Source organism: Epinephelus lanceolatus, chromosome 16 (genome assembly GCF_041903045.1).
Source record: "Epinephelus lanceolatus isolate andai-2023 chromosome 16, ASM4190304v1, whole genome shotgun sequence".
Lineage (NCBI taxonomy): Eukaryota > Metazoa > Chordata > Actinopteri > Perciformes > Serranidae > Epinephelus > Epinephelus lanceolatus.
In genome coordinates this window covers 1,818,313-1,844,360 of record NC_135749.1, presented here as the reverse complement: position 1 = coordinate 1,844,360, position 26,048 = coordinate 1,818,313, and the positions used below count along the sequence as shown (strand labels likewise).

Below are 26,048 nucleotides of genomic sequence, written 5' to 3'. Positions count from 1 at the left end.
TTAAACATTAAACACACACATTAAACACAATAAACACACATTAAACACACACATTAAACACACATTTAACACACACATTAAACACACATTAAACATTAAACACACATTAAACACACATTAAACACATAGTAAACACACAGTAAACACACATTAAACACAGTAAACACACATTAAACATTAAACACACATTAAACACACATTAAACACATAGTAAACACACATTAAACACATAGTAAACACACAGTAAACACACATTAAACACATAGTAAACACACAGTAAACACACATTAAACACATAGTAAACACACATTAAACACATAGTAAACACATTAAACACACATTAAACACATAGTAAACACACAGTAAACACACATTAAACACATAGTAAACACACAGTAAACACACATTAAACACATAGTAAACACACATTAAACACATAGTAAACACACATTAAACACATAGTAAACACACATTAAACACACAGTAAACACACATTAAACACATAGTAAACACACATTAAACACACATTAAACACAAATTAAACACACATTAAACACACAATAAACACACATTAAGCACACAATAAACACACATTAAGCACACAGTAAACACACATTAAACACAAATTAAACACACATTAAACACACATTAAACATGGCTTCATAGAGACAGTTTCAAACACAAATCAGCTTCACTATAACTCGCAGCATTCACAGACAAACACTTGTCTTTATCTGGACACATTTTCCCCACAAATACAACATGCTAACGTTATTAGCACAAGCCTATGGCATTTCACATTGTATAAATTAGCCTAGCAGCTAGCAGAGATTTGCTCTGCTCATATGAAGCCAGGATAAATCACACACAAGACTTAAAATGCTATTTTTGTGGAGGCTTTATTGTCTTCACAATTTATTGTTTCTTATCTGTGAAATTAAAGTAAATCAAAGCTTTGTTTCCACTGAGGGAAATGGTTTCAGCTTACAGAGACAGACAGGAGGTCTGCGTCACTGTGACACTGTGGAGTTACATTTCTGGGGAGGTGCACGTCAGATTGCAGTGTAGGCTCTATGTCGATGCAGAGCCTACACTGCAGCTACGGCGTCGATTTAACACAGAAGTATAAATTCCGTGTTACTGTTAATGCCACCTGTTACGCTTCTATGCACTGATAGCTCTTTCTTATTCAGTTTCTGCATTGATGATGCTCCTTTGGCAGATATGTGAATATATACATATATATATATATATATATATATATATATATATATATATATATATTATTTCAAATGGGAAATAATTAACATTGATACTTTAACTATATTCATTTACATTTCTTTAAAATTTGTCATTACCAAAAGCTAATAAAAAAAAAGTTCAACAGGTTGCTCGTCTGACCCATCGACATTTTCTGGTTCTTAAATCCGGCCTGATAGACTTTGTAATTGAACAGCCCTGGATCAGAGCATCACACAGTGGATACTGAGAAGTTCATCTCTGTTGGACTCTGTTTTTAATCGCCTCTCTGGCCACCTGGTCTTCTTCTCCCACCTCTCTGTCTAATGAGAAAGCTGCAGTGCCCTCTGCTGGAGGAAGAGGGAAGTGAAGCTGTTTGGATCACATAAAATCAGATTGTTGCATCTGAGGAATTTAGTGACATGCACTGAGGGATAATTTAAAATAACAGCTGACCGTCTTCCCCTCTGTAACTTTGAGTGGCACCTTGGACAGCCCAGTGAGAGATGGGAGAAGAATTAGAGACAGCAACTCAAGAGGAAACAACTTTCTGTTGATTTTTCATTCTGATACTCTTCTGCTCAACGTTTCCTTCAGCTCTGCAAAATGTCCCCTTTATTTATGACATCCTGCTTTATTTTAATAACTCTATTTTCAGTGAAGACAGACACCATGTCACAGAATATCTCTAAGTGATCCAGATAAATTGGCCTTGCAGTCTGCACTGCTAAACTGAGAGTGTTATCTTGGCTGATGCAGACAACACTGGGGACATTTGGTCATCGTACGAGCCATGTTGTTGTTCATTCTTGTGTGAAATATTATTCTTGCACAGGTTTAAAAAGAAGCTGGAACAAGCAGAGAAGACAAAAGACCACTGCAGCTACGAACGTAGAACATTGCCGTCATTTAAATGGAAGTGATTGTTGTAGAATTTGAAGCCAAAATATGGAAAACTGAAAAGGAATAAATGAAATAAAAGAATAAATCAATATCAATACAACAGAGAAAATACCAACAACAAACACAAAGGAGCCTATAAATCATAAATGAAAATGACAAAGAGGTACTTATATATTAGTCATTACACCTTGCTGCCGATTTGTCCCAAAGGCCAACTGTAGCAGAGAGTCTGCAAGGGTCCACTTTCGACAACCCGCACCTGCCCACACCTGTTAATAAAAGTCCTGCCACCCGACCCGACCCGTGATTAAACACCCCCCCCCCCAGGCTCCAGTCCCTCACATGAAGCTGGTTCTCCGTTCTTGAATTAGACGTCTCATTGACTGGATGGTGAAAACATTCAATCACTGCCAGGTTAGGAAACATGTTAGCATGCTCCTTCCACCACCATCAAACCTCCAAAGGATTCTCCTTGGGTGTCTTGAACTCCATGGGGAGCCTATCCCTGCTGACACTGGGTGAGAGGAACAAAGTTGAGGGCAAATATAAAACATTCTAAGAGCAAATAAAAATTATCATGAGCTGATCAGTAAAAGAAAAATCCTTTGAATGCAGGAATCTCCAGAGTGATATACTTTGAGCTGTACACTTGTATTAAGTGTATTTAATGTTTCAGGAAACAGATTCTACTATACACAGAAACACTAACAGCTCGTGTTAATCATTGGCTCTGACGCCTCCATCTGATAGTTGTTTATATCCACTTTCTCCCTCTCATTATATTTTGCGTCGTCATCTTTCTGTGTCAGTGGCTGTGGCGAGTTCTGCACTTTCACGTTGAACACATCCCACTTCTCAGGAAGCAGGCCTTTGTTGAAGAGCACAGACGCAAGGTAGGAAAACAACAAGATGGCGACAAAGCCAGACAGCATGGAGATGGTTTTCACTGGAGAGTACTGGATATAAACACCGTCCTCAAGAGTGCATCCTGGGAAGTGTATGACTGGCTCTAATCCTAACGTTTGTTCTCCACTGAGCAGTCTCAATGTAAATCCCACCAGGAAGCCCATGATAGCTCCATAACCATTGGAGATGTTGAAGAAGATGATGCAGATGAGTTGAGGGAACATTACGATGTAGGCCACTTCGTTGGAAATGAACAGAAAAACTAACATGCTGTTTTGCAGGCTGGTCAGTGATGTGCCCACCAAGCCTACCACCAGCACAGAGGCACGGATCACCCACTGGATCTCTCTGTCTGAGGCCTAAAGCAGGAAGTAGAGAAGAAGAAGAACAACAGCAACAACAGGTAAACAGCAAATACTATAATAATAATAATAATAATAATAATAACTGAAGTTACAAACTGCAAGAAAATAAGTAGTAGACAGTAAGATTACAATAATTTAAAAAATAATCTAAAGAGCTCTCAGGCTGCTGTCAGCCCTAGAGTGGTCTCCTCTGGTCTGAATCAGGGACTCATGTTGTTCCAAAGTTGTATAATTGCCTAGAGTTGGTTTGTGTTCTCACGGCAGCATTTACAAGAGGACCAGATCAAATGCCTTGTGTGAGAAAGCTGCTCTTGATTGGTCAGAATTTCCATGTGGGAAAAATCCAGGAAGTAAAGCAAACGTTGAAGAAGAGTACACTTGCAAGATAAATGTGACACTTTCTAATGTCACAATGGAGGGACAACTACGCAGGTTGATTTTAGCGCTGCTCATCGTGGACTATATTGCTGTCATTGTTCATTTTAGTCAAACCATACAGTTTGAAAACGAGGCGCGGCTCCAACTAGAAAACAATGTTTTGATGCATTGGATGTGCTGAATGTGCATATTAAGGCAGTACAGGAGGAGGTGCACATTAATAATCCTCCAGGACTGTAACATGCTCATGTTTAACCCAAACAATGTGTCATGTGACTGCAGTTGCTTCACATCCAGGTCGGAACACCTTCTCACCACAAACCAACCGCACCAGAGTTCCTTTGGAACCAGACTGAGACCACCTCTTCAAGAAGGTCTCAGTCCGGTTGTTTTGCTGTGTTCACACCTGCACAAATGAACTTGAGTTCAATTGAACTGAGCCAAACAGGACAGGTGTAGAAGCAGCCTCACATGTTATTATTTAACACAAGTAAGAGTTAGGATAGCGCCACCTTTTCAAGAAGAAAGAAAGGCAGCTTAGAAATGTGCCTGTAGTTCTGTGGAAGAGATTTATCAAGGCCAGGCTTTTTTAATAAAGGCTTATTTAAAGTACTTTGGGATGTAACCAGATGTAAGGAAACAATTTGAGACAGTCCTGCTTCCTTCCTGGTTTGTTTCTCCTTCGTGCCACGCCATCATGTCTACAGTCTCCCTCACTTTGTTCCCTTTCTTTTAAAATAAACATCACACTTTCACAGTGGCAAACAGAAGGTTTGCACAAATGAAGCGCACCCAGTATTTTAGCCAGTTGTCTTTGGTGTGATGGAGCACATTGAAAGAACATAAATTATTTTGGTTTGTTTTTTTACCCGAGGCCTCAGGATGTTCTTGTATATGTTGGAGGAGAAGACAGAAGCTGCAGAGAGCATCAGAGAGTCAGCAGATGACATCACGGCAGCAGCCACACATCCAATGCCGATAATGGAGACGAAGGGCGGGGTGAGGTGCTGCAGGGTGATGGGCAGAATTAAGGCCGTTTGCCCACGTTCGTATGGAGATGGAGAACCATAGGAGGTCAGGTTCCAGTCTGAGGGACGGACGCAAAAGAAGGAAACACTGAGAAATGGTAACATTACACACAACAGGCATGGATGTCTTTGCATGATCAGAGTATTTAGAAGCTGTTAATACCTGTGGATGCAGCTGTTGCCCCAAGCAGTATGGGAGGTGTCCCAAATACAAGCAACATGAAAGCAGCAACAAAGCAGGAGATCTTGGCTGTGGCTGTGGAAGATGCCGACAAGGTCCTCTGATGGACAAACTGGTATCCCACACTCCCCAGTGCCTTCAAAGTCAAAAAACAGTTGCTTAATTTAAAGTGTGTCTATCAAGACTAGAGGCGTTGCATTGAGTACACTGCAGCTCTAATGGCTGTTTCCTTACAAAGAATAAGAACTGATCAATCATTATCCAGGCCTTTTCCGACCCCGGTGCACCAATCCAGGGAGCGTGTAAGGTGTTGTTCATCATTGTCTGCCCAATGTCCAAGGAGTGTGGGTTCATCAGGACGAAGGGAACACACACCCACTGCAGAGACACAAAAGAAACAACATCCAAATGAAGAACACACAATTTTTAACACATCTCTGGGAGTTCTTGATGCCTCGTGTACCAGTGTTTTCTTAAAACAAAAAGACTGCCACCATAAAAACTTACTATATATCAAACTCACCAGGCTGACGAATATGAGCACAAGCTGTATAATATCTGTGTAGGCCACAGAGTAGAGACCTCCCAGCAGTGTGTAGGTAATGGCGACTGCAGCGGAGATCCAAATGCACACAGTGTAAGGCATATCCAGGACCACACTCATGGTTCCTCCTATCAAGCACATTATGTCAAAGACTTTGGCAATCGGGTTTACACAAATCTGACTCCAAGCAGAGGTGATCGCCTGTCGCCCCGCTGCACTGTGTTTTGTTGTTACTTCTTCCAATAACCAGTAGTGTAACTAATTACTAATGAAATTTCAGTAATAATATCACAGTTACTCCAAAACCAAACAACTTTTTACAGCATTACTTTTGTTATCACATCACTGCTGACTTTAAATACAGAATCACATCAGCGGACTCATTTTAGTAATCGTCAAAGCAGCAAGCTGGTTGGAAATGTTTCTTTGATTCTGTCAGGAGGAAAGATGACAAGAACTCTGCTGCTGCAGGTTGTCAGACTAAAACTCTTCCCACTGCGAAAAACACGTCCTCAAACCTCCAGTCTGAAACACCTCAGCTACTACGACCGACAACACAAAAATGTGAAGTTCCAGGAAATACACCCCACCAAAGGTGAGCCCTCCTCGGCTGCAGAGGTCGACAGTAGCGCTAAACAACCAACTCTAAACTGGATTGTAATCGTAGACAGCTGCAGACACAGAGAGGTGATGAAGCCTGTCGTTGGATATGTGGTGGATGAAATGTTGACTCGGCGCAGCCAGACCTTTCTCAAGAAAAGAAAGGTCTGGCTGCGCCGACTCTGTGCTCTACCTTCTCACTAATAGCAGGTGAAGCTGGAAGTCTGTCTTTATTTGTTCAGGTGACACTGGCGATCATTTGTGGTTAATGCCCTTGAACAGTTTGACTGTTGGTTTCGTTTGTCATCAGTAATGTACTGTAAAAGTGTATTTTGGTGCATAGTCAGTATTAATAACAGGCTAAACTAGAGCAGGTTAAATATGAAAAAAATAAGGAATGAAATCTGAATGGGATTATAGAGGACGGTTATATAGGAAGTCATATCTGCACACCGCTGACAGGAATTTACATCCACATACATTTATTTTACTGAACAAATATATATAAACACAGTTAGAGATACATACCTAAACCAATCTGTGTTGCCGTCACCATGAGCAAATCACTAACAATCGGAGCCACGCTCAGTCCAGCTGTCAGTTCTTTTCCATACTTGACATGAAAAGGGTCCAACATCGTCAGGCAGTTTTTTTCTCTCATCGGCTTCACAAACACCAAACCAGCTTGATTTAAAACAGATCAGAGGACATTAAAATTAGAATAAAATAATAAATTCGAGGGGAAAAAAACAAAAACAGGAGACAGGATTAGATTTCAGGTGACACCCTGAGGTTCAGTAAAGTCTGTGAATGTGTGTCATCATTTATCTTCTGATGTGCAGGTTATTTAGGACACTTTTTTCATCGGCTTCAAATCAAAAATGTGGTTCAGTTTTCTTCAGAGGCTAACTCTGCCATATCCTCTCATTACCCCACAACACATGAACTTTCTAGTAAACAAACACAAAGTGCACCTTTCCTCTCCCTCCCACCCCTCCTGAAAACTGATCTCCTTCATGTTACCTGCCTGAGGCTCGGCAGTAAAACTCTCACTTCCCCTTGTCTAGGTCCCTTTGGAAATGCAGAGTGGACTGCAGACTGGTGGCTAAAGTCTGGAGCAAAAGTGTGAAGATTCATTTTCTCCCTCCTGCCCTCTGCTTGGGCTGTGCTTCTCTTTAAGGAGGAAGTGCTTCATTGGTCAACTCAGACCAGGTGTGCTGCTGCTTCTCAGCTATATAAAGCCCCGTTTCCACCGAGCAGTCCAGTGCGGTTTGTACAGTTTTTTGTTTCCACTTCCACAACGGACGAAACGGGTTTCATTCATGTCAAGGTACGAGGTAGCCCAGGTCAGAGTCCTGCACAGGTACATTTTTCAAAACCTGCACCCGCCCATACCCGTAAAGCTCAGCACCAGAACCGACCTGTTACCTGTCATTTTGTCTCAGACAAAGCTGCACCATGATCAAACCCCCCCAGGCTCCAGTCCCTCACATTAAGCTGGTTCTCCGTTGTTGAATTGGACGTCTCTTTGACTGGATGGTGAAAACATTCAATCACTGCCAGGTTAGGAAACATGTTAGCATGCTCCTTCCACCACCATCAAACCTCCAAAGGATCCCAACTCCATGTAGGCTGCCACCTCATCCTCGGGCTGCAAAGTGTCATGGCTGGAGTCCTCCACGTCGGTGACCAATGTGACCATGGGGTCAAAGGTTACACTGGTGTCAAAATATTACACATATACTGCACAGCTTCATTTTTTTTACCCTTTACACGGCTTTTACCTGCAGGTACCCGACCTGGTGCAGGACTCTGTACTGACTGGTTGGTGAAGGTTCTCAGTCATCCAGGTCATGGTAATGGTAAGTGCTGTATCATAGGCAACTGGACCTGCTTGAATTTCTTGAAGATGTTTCACCTCTCATCCAAGAAGCTTCTTCAGTTCTAAATGACTGGTACGAAGTCGCACGCTATAGACCCAGAGAGTAATGTAGTGTGAGCAGTTCAGTGCAGCCAGGAATGCACAGATTTATACATTGAGGAGACAAAACAACCGCTCCACAAACACGTGGCACAACACAGGAGAGCCAGCTCCTCGGGTCAAGACTCGGCTGTCCACTTACATCTACAGGAGAAGGGACACTCCTTTGAGGACAGCAATGTGCACATCTTGGCCAGGGAGGAAAGATGGGTTGAAAGAGGAGTAAAAGAAGTCATCTACGTCAAGCTGTAACAACCGTCGTTACACAGAGGGGCTGGCTTACGACACCACTTATCATCCACCTACAATGTAGTCCTGGGATCCGTCCCCAGACGACTTCACCCCTGGTCCTACCTGACCCTAACGACTCACATTGTGACCTTAACGACTCTGAAACTAACTTCTTGGATGAGAGGCGAAACGTCTTCAAGAAACGCAAGCAAGTCCAGTTGCCTACGATATTAGCACTTACGATTACTTTGTACTGATGTGATTTTGGGGGGTTTCATTCGTGTCAACGCACGAGGTAATCCAGGTCATGATTATTCCTGTCCGATCAGAGATTGTCAGGCCATATTTATTTTGTCCAAACACACATACATGTCAGGTGTGAACTCTTACTGATAATAAAACATGAGCTGAACGCCAGTATCATCACGACCACCCAGATCAGTCCCATGGAAGGCGTGTATATCATCTCAGCTGTTCCAACGATGTAGCCTCCTCCGACCCAGGTAGCTGCAGGACGAATTAACACAGAGAGAGTGATTCATTTGACAAGCAGCAGCTGTTTGGACAGAGCATGAATGATAACTCATCATCACTGATCTTCTCTCAGTGAGATGATTTGTTCATATCATATTGTCAGTGTGGAAAATTCTGATGTCCAAGTGATTCAAAGAAAAGTGAAAATAGAAAACAAACTGAACATTAAAGATTTAGTTTGACACGTGTGAAGAGTTTTGACTGATCGACAGCAGACTAGAGCTTTTTATGAGTTTAAATATCTTCATGATATAATAATAATAATATTTATTTGTATAAAAATATGATTTAAGCAATGATTTAAAAACAGGTAATGGATTATGTAATGATACGTTTCAAAGACACCTCCCTGCTCATAACGCTGTTCAGATGTACTGATGTATATTTAGGCCTCAAGGTGCTGTCAGATAGAAACCTCCGGGCCGTGTGCACATTTTTGCCCTCTGCACTACATCTCCCTGTCACTGCAGGAGCAGCCCTGCAGCAAATACACCGGCCTGTCTCCGCTCATTCCTGGCCGTTTGTCTCGTGGCTCTACAGTCTTTGTCTCTGCTTGCCTGACGCACAAATTATGATCTTCCCCCGGGGATGTTACCACCTGAATCTGAGTATGTTTTCGGGGGAAGCACACATAGTGACATGGAAACAGATATTAATTCTACCTGACGTTACTTGCTAATACAGGAGTGAACACGCACACACGTTAGCTAATGTTAGCTAGCTTGATAATAAACACCATTAATTATGACATTATCGTACATTTTCCATTTGCTTTCGTTCCATGTGTGTCTCCCCCGACTCACTGTCAGCCATGCTGCATCTCTCGTCAGACAGTTTATACTTAAAAATCAATACAGCACTGTATCGTGATATTTTTGTGTGGCAATATCGTATCGACACACTGTGCCAAGTGTCTATTTTTTATTATAAAAAACATTATAAATACAAATTAGACTTTAGGTAGCCCACTTCAATGATAAAATCATTTGGTTTTTCAGTCCTCTAGATACATTTTGCTGCTGCCGACACGAGACTGAAAACTTTACCTTATTAGATAAAACAGATGTCGACAAAGTTTTCCTTTGGGCCATAATTTACAGTTAAAAAAAGGGAATAAATCACAATATATTTTATCGCAATACTCAATAACATATTGTGATGATATCGTATCATGGGTCCTCTGGTGACCCACCCTTATCACACAATATCAGCCTGTTAAGCGCAACAACAACACTTTGCTCGAGGCTGTGACTTCGTTAATCAAAGTTTACTCATGTGTGGCCTCGCTCTTTTTCAGAAGGAAAAACAAAAAACAAAAACATGACTGACATGTCTGTTCCTTTAAAGTGATTTATATCATTTTGGATTACCACAAGCAGACTGCTCTCATGCACTGATCGTACATCTTTCCTACGAAAAGTAGGAGTGAAGGATCTCGTTTTAAAATTGGTTCAGTATTGAGGGAGACGGATGCAGCCGGCAGCCGCGAAACGAGCTAAAATGGTAGATATGGGGGCAAATGCATCCCGTATAAGTTTGCGCATTAAAAGTGCTTTTTTTAGCCACTGACAGGTTCAGATCACCAGTGCTATCTCTGTAGATAGCATACTAAGCGTTTCCCTTACCCTTCACTTGCTCTGGGCTGTGTGTGACGTCATCTCGCGAGAGCTTTGCTTGTTGCCGGAAGAAAACAGAGGAGCCATGCTGAGCGCCGCTCAGAGTGGCGCTGATTGTCCCGGAGTACAGTTGAGAGTTTTACTGCATCGATTGAAAACAATGGTTCGTGTTTGTGCTTATCCGAATTGCAAGAACAGGATGTCGCGCAACACCCCGTACAGCTTTCATAGGCTGCCTTTGTCGGACGGCGAGATGCTGAAGTTGTGGCTAGTTGTGCTACAAATGGATGCTAACACTCCTGTCCAGACACTGCGCCTTGCAGACCATCGGGTCTGCAGTGCTCACTTCTCCCAAGATGACTACTGCCAGCCGAAGAAGAGAAGACATCCAATCCCGAAACACCTCTTCCTCAAGAAAACGGCTGCCCCACGAGTAGAGAGAGCTACAGACACAGTGGAGGTAATGTTATATAAACAATGTTCAAAACGCTTAGTATGCTATCTACAGAGATAGCACTGGTGATATGAACTGGTCAGTGGCGAAAAAAAGCACTTTTAATGCGCAAACTTACGGGACGCATTTGCCCCCGTTACTGTTTTAGCTCGTTTCGTGGCTCCCGGCTGCATCCGCCTCCCTCAATACTGAACCAATTTTAAAACGAGTTGTACCTATGAATCATACGCACACATACACATGGGGAAATAGGGCCCAGGTTGAAAAATACCTAAGTTATCCTTTAAGTAATGTCATCTGTGGGGTGCCGGTTCATAAGATATCACACAAACCTCTGTATGAGAATACACAAGATGAAAGTGCCCAATCTGTCGGCAACATACGGCTTTAATTTCACTAACTTGTCTTTTCATTTACTACTTAAACAATGTAACACGAGAGGCTTTAATGTCATTTGTGGCACGATAGTGATGTGGTCAGGACCAAGGCACTTGCGCCAAGTCTGTGAGAATACAACACCACGAGTTGACTTTTCCTTCAACAACAAAAACACGTGGTTAGGTTTAGGACTAAAGAACAGGGTTTGGCTTTACAGTCTGTGAGGATGTGATGACCACTCTCTCAGGTGAAAGTCAGTGTTTGTTCGACCCCTCCCCCACGCCTCCCTCCTGGCTGCCCCTCGCAGGCTTTCGCCGCCTTAACTTTTGTCCTTGTCCCGCTGTGTTCCCCCTGACGCCACCAGGCACCGTTAAACTATAATGTCAAGCTGGCTGGTGTGATCCCATCACAACATGGTGTCAGGTCCAGTCAGTAAAGGTGAATCTGAACTTAAACTCTTTCTGTTGTTTTGCAGCCATAAAACACCTGTGCTGTGGAAAGGTTTAAGTATTTTACATCCTTGGAATCTTCTTCTAATTGTCAGCTGTGTCGTCCTCACCTGTCATTGTGAAGATCCCCACCACCAAGTTAATGCTGCGGTTTCCCAGCAGGGTCATCTCCATTCCAGACGCTGCACTTTTCTGCTGTTTCCTTCTGGACTTGAAAGAAGCCCAGATGCCGGTCCCGAGGACCAGCAGGTAGAAAAACACCATGGCTATCACTCCGGGGATGTTGACAGCCATGATGGACGCTGGCTGTCTTCTTCACTCGCTGATGTCCAAATGACTGAGAACGACAGAAAACAGGGAGAACGTAGCTGAAGGGGAACAGGAGTGACAGAAACCTCTGCCTCAAACACACAGACGCCCTCTGGAGATGTATGTTTACACTTTCAAGCAGGTTTAGTTACTCTGCGAGCAAACAGGAATTCTGTGCATCTCAGAGTGTTGAACAGCAGCAGGACAGTTTCACTGCTCTGTCCAGTGAGAATCATTTGAACTCCAGTGTTTAATTGTTAGATTACAAATATTTGTTGAGCTTCCCAGTGTCCTCACCTGCATGTGAACAGTCAGAGCTGGATTAATGCATAAGCAGACGAAACGAATGCTTAGGGCTCCCAGGCCGGCACAGGGCCCCTGGAATGCCCCATATACAGAGCTGGGCGGTCCTGTGCTCACTACACAAGTTGGGACAAATCTCACCTGTCTGATGGAGGGTGTGAAACGACTCAGAGGTATCCACGCGGTTAAATCCACGCAGTATTACCTAATAATACTGTGTGAAGTCTGGTGGAGTGATCAAATGACACAGAGGGACAGAGGGAGCACTGCACAGATAAAATGTTGACATAAAAATTGCCCAAAAAAAGGCAAAAATTTCTCATTCCAGATAAAACAGTCAACATATTAATAGTGTTAGTCGACTGTGTGCTGACGCCTGCTGGACTGGCTCTGTGTCAGCACCGGATGTTTCAACACATTCTCACTCTGACCTTTTCACATATTGACTTTCCGAGATACGACGTGCGAGGTACCCTGGGTGTGTTGGCTCATATGAATCCCACAGAGGCCGCCCTGCTGCATCTCTGGACACACTCAAGATGATATTTAATATTTGGTTTTAGCCACTAGATGGACACCTAATGCTGCTCATCGTCCACTGATGCCACATTAATGATATGTTGCTATTTAGCTCCTGTTTGGTTCAATCAGAGGGACCTGAGGAGTGAGGAGGTCACTTCAGGGTTAACTCTGGGTTTTCAGTACGATGAAGCTGGTTGTCTTTTGACCGGGATAAATCACCATGGTAACTGATGCTGGACAGCTGACCTGATCACAGCCTGTCGACACCCTGACCTCTGACCAATCAGATCACTTAAGAATAAAGTATCCATGGACCAAAGTCCAGAGTCTCAGGTAAAAAAGAGGATCCTGTATGTTTTCTATAGGTCAGTACTTCAGCAGCAGAAACAGTCTTTATGTGACACATTCAGAGGAGTTTCATCATCATCACTCTAAACAGCAAAGAATACTCTGTATTAATGTCACACACAGCTCAGTGATACCTGCGCGTCATTTAGGTCTCGGCCGGCGGCGTATTTTTGGAGTGTTTTAAATGTTTCTAGATTTTCTGTTTTAAGATTACAGATTGTTGTTTCCACCCCACACCACTTTCTGTTCAGTGTCATCTCATCTGATATGAAGCAGCCTCCTTCATTCATGGCTCTGATGATGTTACTCGTAATTAACACCCTGCATCTCTCACATGAACACGCACCCAAAACCCAGAGTTGACCGAACAAGTTGATAACCAGCTTTGTGGTACCTTATAGGACAGACAATGTGACGAGTTAGTCAAACCAGACAACGAGAAGATATCCTGGGTCAGGTGAACTGGTTTCGTAGCACTGTGGCCTCAAGTGAGTGAAAATGATTGTGTAGAACAGATGAACAGATGATGTGATGAGTATGAACTGACAAAAAGTCTTTGGTGCTTGGACTCCCGAGGGAGATTTGTAATCGAGCGCCATCTGAGCAGTAATGAGGTAAATCCAGCATGGAGTCAAGACACTGGTGGCTGATGACTCTGAGACTGAAGGCTGATGAGGCTGATGAATCTGCGAAGACTGGGCGATGATGGGGAGGTAGAGGGTGCGCACAACTGCACCGAGCAGAAAAAGAACCACATTTAAAACATGAAGCAGTGAGATGATAGGCTGATGAAGAAGGGGTGTCGCTGTGCTATTGGTTAACTGTGATCAGCTGACAGAGCGGCTGATGTTGCAACTGACAGCACCCAATAATGTCAGAAAGAAATGAATCAGCGTGTCTGCAGGAGTGACTGTCAGATGTTATGAGAAATATTTTTAAAGACCTAAGACCACACCATCCTCAACACCGTCACCCCCCAAGGCGGTGTTCTCAGTCCACTCTTAAACTCACTATTCACACACGACTGCACTCCCATCCATAACACAAAGTGCACATACAAGTTCGCCGAGGGCACATCCGTGGAGGGATTAATAACCAACAATGATGAGACAGATCCAGGCCCCCACATCCTGGTGTCACAACAGTGACTTGCACTTCAACTCCAACAAGACAAAGGAGCTCGTCACTGACTTGAGGAGACACAAGGACACGACACATGCCAGTGTGGTCATCACTGGAGGAGAGGTGGAACAGGTGGGGAGCTTCAAGTACCTTGGTGTTCGTCTCTCAGGGGACCTGACATGGGGAGTGAACACCAGAGCTCTGCTGAAAGCCTGAGCTGGATATTTTGCACCTCACTCTCTTTGCATTTTACTTAAACCTTAATTTAAACCACTATTTATATTCATTAAAATTTTATATTCAATATTTTATATTTAATGTTCTTTTCTACCTATATCACCCCTTTCTATCATGCTTCTAAACAGGAACAATCATCCCAGAGCTCCATCATGTTTCAGCAAACAACACCTGGAGTAAAATGTTACAAAAGTGCACTTTGAGACCAAGAAAAAGTTTGTTGAGAGTGAGGACACACGTCATCCTACAGGTGGCAGAAGCACACACCTGAAGCCACAGAGTAGTTTTCCACCTTGGATTAAAACTGTCTTTGTTGTTACTGAAATATTCATGTTGTCCTGAACGTACACGAGCTTCAAAGTCCAGGTCCAAAGCTGACTGCTAAAAGGTGAGGAGCTGTACGGGATCACCTGAGATGGGACCGTTGTATCTGTGAAATGTAGTGAGGGCACATTTTGAAAACGGTCAACCATCCAGCTCTCTGTAACTTTCCACTCACACCTCGGAGAGCTCAGTGAGACAGGGGAGAAGAAGAGGAGGCAGTAAATCAACAGAGGACAAGCAGGAAAGACAGGAAAGACTGTCCATTGTTTTTATAGTCTGTTACTCTAACGCTAAATTTTGCCTCAAGGCAGAGCCCTCCACAGAGTCAGGTATCAGGACATAGCCCCAGGGTCACTTTCACAAAGCTGTGTAAAAGGTTAAAATATGTATAAATTAAACATGAACTCCACGTGGGCGGGCAGCAGGTGAGTACAAAAATATATTCTTTATTTTTCAGAATAAAACGCAGTAAAAAGCTGTGCAGTATATGTGTAATATTCCAACATCTAAATCACTATTATCAAGCTGCAGCTCCTTTTATTTTGAAAGTCAGTGACTCAAGTGTGACCTTTGACCCCGTGGTCACATTGGTCACCGACGTGGAGGACTCCAGCCATGAAACTTTGCAGCCCGAGGATGAGGTGGCAGCCTACATGGAGTTCAAGACACCCAAGGAGGATCCTTTGGAGGTTTGATGGTGGTGGAGAGCTCGGTCTGACTCCGAAGTTGTCTAAATCTGGCGCTGGGGCAGTGACTTGTGGTGTCAGAAACCAATGAAAAAATGCATCCTTTAATGTCGGCGTGATACGCACGGCCAGTTGGATGAAAGCGTGCCCCCAAACCCCCCAGCGAGTTTGATTTTGGACTTAAGTATTTTTAAAACCCTGCGTGGCTGGATCATGTCTTAAACACTGGAGGACTTTTAATTTGAAATGAGGACTTTTAATTTGAAGCAGGTAGTGGCCGGCATGTACTCAGTCACAGACTTTTGTTCACCTCGACTGACCCCGTTGTTATGGTCCAGCACATATTAAAATGAAGAACAGTTCATGTAGACACAGACACACAGCAGCTCCTCCGGATCTGTGAGACTATGAGTGTGTGTGTGTGTGTGTTCATGGCCGCACTAGTCTCGCTCACCAGACCTTTCTCAAGAAAAGAAAGGTCTGGCTGCGCCGACTCTCACTTTAAGATTGGAGAAAAAAATGCCCCGGCTGCTTGTATTTCTTTCAACCAATCACAATCGTTCTGGGCGGTGCCACAGCAACGGTGCGCTTGCAAAAATATTGCCGGGGGGAAACAGGTTTTGGTGTAACACGCCCACAAAAATATCACCTACAGGACGCGAACCATGGCAGAAAAATGGCTACATCCCCGCAAGATCAAACACCGCAAAAGTTAGTAAAGGACGTGTTGGAAACGGTTGAAAACTGCTACACAACCGGAGGTGGTAGGGCGGGACTTCAGCGGGTGGCTCGTTCCGCCCAATGAGAGGCTGATCTCTGCAGCGAACTTCCGCCCACTCAGACTATGGCTGCACAGACCACCGCCATCTGCAACGCTGCCTCTGTGTAAAGGTACAGTATGACGACCTCCTCAATCATCGCTTCAACTCATCCTCACTGTGACCTCGTCACATGTCCACGTTTGGTCATGGACTTTCCACGTCCACATATGACGTCCAAGGTACCCTGGGTGTGTTGGTTGTTGACGTTCTGGGACGCCGTGTCAACTTCAGCCTGTTACATGCATTGTCTGTTTTCAAAATACACTTCTGTTTTCACAGGAAATGTACAGTTTGATACAGTCTCTTTCAAAATAAAAGCACTACGTCAGTACAATACTGTGAATTGACTTTTTTCCTTCAACAACAAACACGTGGTTGGGTTTAGGACAAAAGAACAGGGTTTGGCTTTAGAATCTTACAGGAAGTGAATGCTGCTCTCTCAGGTGAAGGTCAGTGTTTGTTGGACCCATCCACCGCCCCTCACGCCCATCCTACTCGTACATTTGCCGCCTTAACTTTCGTCCTTGTCGTGCCACTGTTAAACTAAAATGGCTCCTGGCCGTGTATCATGCTGACGTTAAAGGATGCCTTTGTCATTGGTTTCTGACGCTGCGAGTCACTGCCCAAGCTCTGGATTTCAACGACTTGCTTGACTTGCTTTATTTGTTGCTGTGTGAAACTTTTGACTCTGCCCTCTGGCGCCATCTGCTGGCTATATCTATGACATCATAAAGGACACATGAGGGCAGTGACGTTTACAATGCTTGAAACGGTCGAGAGTATAAATGATCCTTAAGTCTTAGTCTGGTGATGCTGTATTCTTCCATGTCACCAGCTTTTTTGGCTCTTGATCGGCCCCTCCCCATTTAGCCAGGTTTTCTGGTCGGTGATTGATTCTGTTGTCTTTATGGTCACATCAACACATTGGCTGATGGATGATGTCACTGTTGATGGATATTCCTCAGGACTGATGTGGTTCTCCCGGGTGGCGGCGTCTCTGAACACGTGCCAGTCCGCGCAGTCAAAACAGACCCGCAGAGCTGCTGCAGCTTTATCCGTCCACATGTTAACATTTTCCTTTTTCCGATGGTTTGACCCTGTTAATCAGCTGGGAGTCAGCTGGCAGGAGAAGCAGGGAAATATGATCTGATAGTCCAAAGTGGGGGCGGGGAGCTGCCAGGAATGCTCGTGTAAACATGCTCCAGGTTTGGGACACTTTCACGTGTGGTGTGAACGCAGCCCTACGTTCGACAATCCTGGAAAGAAAACACGTTCACATGCAGTTCCTCTGATATTTATTTCTGAGATTCTTAAAATATTATTTTTCTCAGGACAGTCCAGGCTCATTCAGGCAGAACCCACATGTATATTTTCTCACCAACATTAAAACATGTTTCTCTCATAGTTCATTTCTTTGCTGTCAGTGCTCGTACCAAGCAAAACAAAAAGGTTGAGAGACGCAAAGCAGAGGAAACTCTAAATAGCCGAGCCGGAGAGCAGCCGAGCCAGGAGTCAAGTCTTTTTCCCCAGATGAACAACAGCGGTCCCTCCTGCATGTTCTCACAAAGCTCCTCCAGATCTGCTCCTCAGGAGGATGCAGACGAGTCTACGAGTGTGTGTGTGTGTCTGTGTGTGTGTGTCAGTCAGTGAATTTTGGAAGTGATTCGAGCACATTTACTTGGACAGTCCATCAGTTCTGTCTCACACCAGAGGGTTACAGAGGAAACAGGGAGGGGTGGTATTAGGAGGAAGAGTGGTCCCTCAGGAGGTGATGACGATGTTAAATGAATTCCTCTGAATTAAATAAAAGAAAGACGATGTTAACAACTATCTGGTGAACATTTTGGAACATCTAGCAGCTGAAGAATTTTAAAGATAAAGCTTTCTACTTCCTGGTCCATCTCCGTCCCAACCCTCACCTATGGTCATGAGCTCTGGGTAGTGACTGAAAGAATGAGATCACAGATACAAGCGTCTGAAATGAGTTTCCTCTGTGGGGTGTCTGGGCTCAGCCTTAGAGATAGGGGGAGGAGTCAGACATGGATTCCAGAGAAGCAGGAGCACAACGGACCCGAGGAAAAGCCGAGGTCAATCAATCATTTATTTGTCACATGAAGTCACACAAATTAAAAAAAGAAACAGCTGCTGTGTTTTATTTGCTGTGGAAAAGACATTTGATAAGTTGTGAAGGATTGTTGATCAAGTTACACTGAAGGGGAATCGTCTTCAATCAGGTTATGGATTCTTTAAATGGGAGGTCAGTCCGGGTTAAAAATGGAATCAGACCTGTCAGGAGAAGAAGAAGAAGAAGAAGAAGAAATACCGGGGGCTGCCTTGGACAGGTGCCTTAAGAAGTTGGGAGTTCAATGCCTTGATCAAGGGAGCAGTCTAACAGTCTATCTCAGTCATGATAAATGTTATATATGAAAATATACCATCAGGCATGGGAAAGTCTCTGTTTGACGGAGCTTTGTGGAAGAGGAGAGGAAATACAGAACATGTAGTGAAGAAACGACAGGAAGGGATCCATAGAGATGAGGAACAGAATCAGGTTTAAAGTTCTCTGTAGGAAAACATTAAAGGGCCAGTGTGTAATATTTGGCATGGTTTATTGTCAATCTGAATCTGAATCTGAATATTCTACCCATTAATATGTTTATATAAGTGTATGATCGCTATAAAATAAAATTCGTTTGGTTTTTGTAGCCTTATAATTATACTTTTATATATATATATATATATATATATATATATATATATATATCAAGGGCCTTGCTTTAGAGAGGTCGCCATCTTGCGCCGCCATGTATGTACGGCAGACCGAGCGGACAATCCAGCCAGCCAGAGAACGCGTTTGGCGTGTGTAAATAAACCAACGAAGACAGCGGAAGGAAGGAAGAAGGAGGAGGAAACAGCAGAGAGTGTTAGTAGTTCGTCGATAGAGAGTAGTGAAAAGTTTTTTTAGTTATAATGTTTGCGAATGGACCACACTTACCACGCAACAGGAGAGAATGAACCCGAACCGTCATCTGCGAGGAAAAGAAGACGTAACTTCACTCCTTGTGATGCACTCTCTGCGGCGCTTTTCCTCCTGATGATATATCTCCCCAACGATGGCAGCAGTAGCACCGAATCCCATTCTGTGCATTCAGCCTCTCTTCTCGCCCGCTCAGCATCAAACACATGGAGTTCCTCATCTGTGTGCTCTGGCTCAAACAGGTATGGCTCTGGATCTGTGTCCGCTACAAGAAACTCTTCAAAATCGCGTTCAAAGTCGTCCATTGCAGCTACTATAGTCCGGAGATATTGCTAGGCTAAATAAACAGCTGAGCTCTGTTTACAGGCTACGCTGTCAGTCAGTGTGCGGGCTGGAGATTGGCGGAGCAGAGAGGGGAGGGGGTCCCCACTCGGTATGGTAAACGAGTATGTGTGTATGAATTGTGTGTGTGTTACGCCAGAAGAGTCAGAGTTTGGGACGGAGTGGAGTGTTACCGGAGTTTCTGGAGTGCTCAAATAAACTGGCCTTTTTCCTGAACACTCCTCTGGTCTCCTGCTTGTGAGGGATTCATTACAATATTGTAACATGGTTTAGATTTCTAAATAAACATTCACCTCGTCGCTAGATAGACCTACTCCTGAAACATTCGTGCGCAAGGCTTTTTGTCCCTACGAGGCCACCGTCATTTACCCGACAGGAGGGGTGAGCGAGTGAGCCCTGCAATCTAGAATTTGACCACTGATGTCACTGTTTTCAACCCATTTTACACACTGGCCCTTTAAAGTCATGTTGTCGACAATGAGACAAGGAAAAAGGAATTAATAGTTATCCTTTTCTTATTCTTTTTTTGGGGGTTGTTTTTTCTCTCTCTCACTCCTTCCCCGCCCTTTTCTTTCCCCCGTGTCAGGGTGTGAATGTGATGTTCTGCTTCCTGTTTTATTTTGAAAGTCTGTTGTTTGTCTCTCCATGTCCTGTCAAGTTTCCCATGGCCCTGACTGTCTGATTGTTTTCACCTCTGTCTCATTAACTCCCCTGTCAGAGTCTATATAAGTCTGTGTCTTCCCTTTGCTCTCTGCCAGATTGTCTTGTCCTTCGTGTGAGCTCTCCGGCGTTCTTCTTCGTGCGTTTTACCTCGTGAGATCGAATTGTTTTGTTTTTAGACCAGCAAGTTTTTGCCTGTTGATTTGGTGACCTATGCCTTTGGTGTACCAACCCTGACTCGATTAAAAACCCTGAATTTTGAACCTGATACCTGATCTTTTAATTTAATTAATTTTTCTTGTTATTTTACTTTTTCTTTCATATTTATTTATTTATTTATTTTTCTGTCTCCTTTTTTTCCCTAACTTAAGTTTGCTTAATCTATCTGCCCCCGTGACGCTTCACTCTTTCGCCAGAGCTGGAACAAGGAGCAGATCACTGAAATATAGTTCACTAATCTGGACGAGAGCAGATTTTGGTTGTGTGATGATGAATGGATGAGTGCTGTCACCCCTGGATGTTCTTCAGGCTCGAGCTTTAAGGATCTGTGATGAAAACAGTACGAGTGTTTGCTCTTCAAGCTGACGCAGGAGAAATGTCACTGTGGCTCTGCAGGAAACAGCTGATGGCCAAATACTAACATATGTGAAATATGTCCTGGAGGGTTGTTGGGGAAAAGTACAAAAACAAGTTCTGGATAGGTTGGCGGGAGAAAGGAAAAACAAATTAAAGGTTATGACATTGAATTTTGTCTGGTTGTGTTGTGACCTGTGAGACCAGGTTGGTGCACTAAGTGGCAACAAGTCAAACACTCGTCTGTGGCGACTCATGGCAGTGCTGTCAAACATTAAAACAGGATCTGACCTATGCAACTCTGCTTACTGGTTCAAGATTAGAGGATGTCATGGTCCTGGGTGATGGTTTGTATTCTGTTTTATTTTGGTGACTCATTTCTGATCCACTTGCTGTTGAGTTTCCCGCCTGTCCCACCCTAACGTTGTGCACCTGTGTCTCACTCATGCACAGTGAAGTGGAGCTACAGTCCCAGCTGGACGAGGACATCTAACTGGCCTACTGTCCTTGTCCCAGTATACAAGCACGGGAGGGGAATCCATTTATTGAGCCAAGTATGTGCGACTCCTCTACGATAGGTGGAGATATGCCCCCTTTCAGCTTGTTAGTATTGGACCTTTTTCCTGTTGACCCATTACGTCACAGACCAAACAATGGACAAACAAGTTAGCTACGGTTAGCTAGCTGCTAACTGCTACCATGGTGGACAACTTTACAGCTCTGTACATTTGGTGCGTCCAAAAAGTCACGGCTCTGGATGTAGATTTCTCCATGTTGTTTTAGATATTTATTGTGAGATATCTTTTTGAGATTTGATTAATTTTCCTCCTCTGCAGTCCTCCCACACTTGGAAGCATTAAACTTTCTTGTGAACATCGATATAAGAGTTTTATTTTGTGTTATATCTAATTAAAGAGTTGATATCCTTGAAATGCACAAAGGGTTAAAACAGCCTAGTGTGGAGTTTTTGGATCGACTGCATTCATGACTGAAATCAAAACACTCTGGAAGTGGAGCCTGTCAGCCTTTGATGTACGACTTGTAATGGGATGTTTCCAAAGCTCTTTGTCCATATGGCTGCTGACACGTACAGCAACACCCCGCCTACAGAGGGGGGCGCTCACCGCTCCACATCTGGCAGACAGACTCTGTCTCTCAGCTCTCTATGAGGACATGAGGAGGACAGTTGTGTCTCCAGTTGTAAGAGGGACATCACGAGGAGAGGCTGTTGATGTGAGAGGTGTAGAAACTGAACTCTTGTGCGACCGGAAGTCGACCTGGGAAAGAGCAGGAAGCCCCAGTCATAACACCTCCAGCTCTCTCTGCTGCTCCGGAGAGGCATGAATCAACACTGACACGCTCGGCTGCCCATGACCACATCCTCTCAGCTTAATGGGCCCTCACAACACAGGGTGGCCCCCCACGACTGCTGTACCCACTCCTCAACAAGGAGCCCCATCTCACTCTGAAGTCGTCGAAATCTGGTGCTTGGGCAGTGACTTGTGGTGTCAGAGAAAAGGCCTCCTTTAAAAGTGGCGTGATACGCGGCCGGTTGTTGTTATAGTTTAACAGAAAAAAAAACGATGTGTATTTAAAAATATGGTCATGAAATGTGTTAAAGAAATGTCTAAAAAAATAGAAAAATGTCTTTAAAAAAGTAAAAAAGAAAAAAAAACATTCAAGAATTAGTGATTAAATGTCCAAAAGAAACTGATAAAATGTCTGAAAAGCTTCGTGTGAGTGACTGCAGCCTGGGGGGTTGATCACAGGTGCAGCTTTGCCTTAGACATGATGACGGCTAACAGGTCGGTTCTGGTACTCAGCTTTACGGGTACGGGCGGGTGCAGGTTTTCAAAAATGGACCTGTGCAGGACTCAGAGCAACGTTACAATTAGTGTTGCTTTCGTCAACGAAAAGTATGGCTAAATATCGTCGTCAACGAACCTTTATCACGTGACGAAAGCGAGACGAGACGCAACGTAAATGGTGGTCATGTGACCATAACTATAATTAAATATATAATGCAATATTGTTGACGAATAAAAACGAGACTAAATGTGGTTTACAAAATAAAACCTCTGCTAAAATGTCTCTTCATTTTCGTCGACCAAAACGAGACGAGACGAAATAACGTTATAATGTTTAGTCGCGTTATTATTATTGTTATTTTGCAGTATTTCTGTTTCCTAGGCTGTGCGTCGCGCTGCGCAGACGGATCACAGCCGTGACGATATACAGTCCAACGTCACTCGCTCTCATGTGATATTGCTTTTATACAACAGTTCAACAACAGCTTAAACAGCAATGCTGAGTAGGGAAATGTTAACAAAAGGTGATGAAATAAATTATTTAAGTATGTTATGTAGCTCCGCAAAAAGAAAACAGTTCCCCCGGTCTGTTGCCAGGCAACGCAGCACACACGCCAGGAACTCACAAGCTGCTTTGTATTTACATTGATCTGTAGCTGTGTAACTTCGTCCAGTTCAGCTGATGAAGCGTTGGCAAACCTGGATGTTGGCACGGCCGGACTCATCTTCCTCTCTCCCTCATCCTCATCAGTACCTCATCAGATGATCATTGATCATTCCTGACTGTGTTTGCTTCATTTTTGCTCCTCTCCAGTTTGTCGAGGTCGGCTGATGTTACACAAACACACCTGGAGGTCTGCACACAAGAGTCCTGGCTTTCCTTTTCCTCGTCCTCTCCTGACGACCACTCATAATTTAATTCAAATGTAATTTTGGGGAAAATATCCATCTTCTTGGTGTAACGCTATAGTGTCAGTTTGCGTCAATGTAGCGAGTGTGACAGTTGGTTAATTAACGGTTGTATTTATATTTATAACACCTGTGAGTGGAGTGATTTTACTGTTACAAGTCCCAGTGATGTTATACTCTATATCAGCACTCACGGACGGCCTCTCGTCCAATCAGATTACTCGGTCGGAACTAACTTTTGTATAAATAAATGTATATTTAGCTCTAAATATAGGAGCTAATTTAGAAAAGAAAATTTTGGTTTGGTTATACTATACTAGGTACTTATACTCTATTGACTGGGTATAATAGAATTGCATTACTAATACAATTTTCATTGATTAAAACTAGACTAAAATGTCATCAGTTTTCGTCGACTAAAACTAGACGAAAATAGTCATGGATTATTCTGACTAAAATAAGACTAAAACGCTCAGACTTTTAGTTGACTGAAACTTGACTAGACAAAAAAAGAGTATGAATGTGACTAAAACTAATAAAAATTAAAATGACAGTTTGACACAAAGACTAGACTAAAACTAAAATTAAAACAGGCCGCCAAAAACAACACTCCTTACAATGACCCTGACCTTTGACCGCCACATGCTAATCAGGTCATTATTAAGTCCAGGTGAGACATATTTGAAGAAATTCCCTTCAAGGTGTTCTTGAGATGTCACGTTCAGACAGACAACCTGTCAACGTGTCTCTGGTCACGTCTCATAAAGATGAGAAAGAAGTGAACTCACCTCCACGTTCGGATTCTCTGGCGGCTGCTCCCCCTCAGCCTCCGTCCTCTGGGTCGACTGCTCCTGAAGTGACATCGCACTTTGACAGAATTCATTTAATGTCTGAACTGAATCAAGCTTAAATTTTAAACCTCGAGTCTAAACATTGTTAAACTCTCTGTGTTGTTTGTTGGACGCAGTTTGTAGGGGAGGAGCTTCCTACAGAGGTTAATACAGTATTGTGTTGTTTATTCTGATACTTGTGATCATCAATAATCCATCAGATGCTCGTTATTCTTATTTATTTCATCAGACTTCTTGTTTGATAAATGAAAGTTTCACCCAGTAATGACTGACCTGATGCTGTTTGTGTAACTTGTACACACGAGTGTGTGTGTGTACAAGTCACAGGACTTTTATTATTATTATTTACGATATCAGTGATTGAGTCGACTGAACTTTTATAAAATGTGTAAAATGACATGTGTATCCTCTGAGGTGCTGCAGGCAGAGCTTCAGATCTGATCCATAGATTACAATTATCCTCTAACAGGCTCAGCATTAAAGCAGGCGTGCTGCATGCAGCCTGGCGGCGAGCTGCACCCTCAGGACGGACGGAGAAGTGACGGACATGATGGATTCCGACCACCCATCCACCTCTCTGCAGCACCCAGACATGTTGCTAACACTCATACACACAGAGCCAGTTATCACGACACCAGGCCACACACACACACACACACAGTGATGCCAACTTATGTCAGAATCAAAATAAAAGCAGAAGAAAGACAGAGCTTCGGCCGCGTCTTTATTGTTGTAATTATTTTACTCTTACGACAGGGTGTTTCACTTGGAGAAGCAGCGGCGGCTGCGTGCCAAGTGAAACACACGGCCGAGCGCCTGCCAACCGAACGCAGCAGCAGTATGTGAGAGTAGATTTGAAATGTGTTGGCTGAGTGTCGTGTGAAGTGTGTCGTGGGGCAAGATGGGGAAACTCTCCATTGTTTTAACAGTTAGACTGATGTGATCCTGAGCCTCCATCAGAACAAACACATTTTTGTTTCATAACCTTTCTACTGTTTCAAAGTCTCGACACCAGGGTTGAAGTTTAACAGGATTTTATGGAGCATTTAGTTCAGCCTAGTTTTGGATCTCTTACTGCTCTTATTTATAGCAAATGACTAAAGCTGAAATATGTGTCATCATTTTTTGTTGGCATTACAGATACAAAATGTTTGACACTAGTTTTTCTCAGTGGGTGTGGCCTCCACCAGGGTCGTCCCCTGTCACAGGATCAGGATCTCGAGGTGCATCAGGGGGAAGGAAGGGGTCCAGTTTGAGGACCTCAGAGTTGAATCTCGGCTCTTTGCAGATGATGTGGTTCTGTTGGCTTCATCGCACGGTGACCTCCAGCATGACCTGGGGCGGTTTGAGTGTGAAGCAGTCGGGATGAGAGTCAGCACCTCCAAATCTGAGGCCGTGGGCACTTTGGCCAGCCTGCTGCCCTCGAGACCTGGCCTCAGATAAGCAGATGAAAATGGAACGATGGACAC

General features: G+C 43.6%; 2 protein-coding genes across 3 annotated transcripts in view; both read right to left on the bottom strand.

The window, feature by feature from the left end:
- Positions 1 to 880: 880 nt before the first annotated feature.
- Positions 881 to 24,576, bottom strand: LOC117263849 (high-affinity choline transporter 1-like). Of its 2 annotated transcripts, none has more exons than XM_033637523.2 (9): positions 24,517 to 24,576; positions 11,898 to 12,124; positions 8,747 to 8,863; positions 6,673 to 6,828; positions 5,524 to 5,672; positions 5,235 to 5,378; positions 4,983 to 5,136; positions 4,661 to 4,878; positions 881 to 3,407 (listed from the first exon to the last, which is right to left on the bottom strand). In XM_033637523.2, exons 2-9 carry the CDS (start codon positions 12,079 to 12,081, stop codon positions 2,847 to 2,849), a joined length of 1,683 nt encoding a protein of 560 aa, XP_033493414.1. In that variant the 5' UTR covers positions 12,082 to 12,124; positions 24,517 to 24,576; the 3' UTR covers positions 881 to 2,846. The 2 variants fall into 2 exon arrangements, with proteins under 2 accessions (XP_033493414.1, XP_033493413.1); XM_033637522.2 differs by lacking the exon at positions 24,517 to 24,576 and adding an exon at positions 12,394 to 12,492.
- The window catches only part of bag6l (BCL2 associated athanogene 6, like), a 77,523-nt gene continuing 75,940 nt past the window's right edge, over positions 24,466 to 26,048 (bottom strand). Inside the window, exon 21 of the mRNA XM_078175586.1 lies at positions 24,466 to 24,579. Within this exon, the coding sequence (XP_078031712.1) occupies positions 24,481 to 24,579 (99 nt within the window). The 3' untranslated portion in view covers positions 24,466 to 24,480. The remainder of the gene's footprint in view (positions 24,580 to 26,048) is intronic.

Excerpts from the sequence above, each read along its gene's own strand:
- LOC117263849 (XM_033637523.2), bottom strand. The coding sequence starts at position 12,081 with ATGGCTGTCAACATCCCCGGAGTGATAGCCATGGTGTTTTTCTACCTG. Across the intron at positions 5,137-5,234 it reads TTGATCAGTTCTTATTCTTT|GCACTGGGGAGTGTGGGATA; the intron begins GTAAGGAAACAG and ends TTGACTTTGAAG. Across the intron at positions 3,408-4,660 it reads AGAACATCCTGAGGCCTCGG|GCCTCAGACAGAGAGATCCA; the intron begins GTAAAAAAACAA and ends TTCCTGCTTTAG.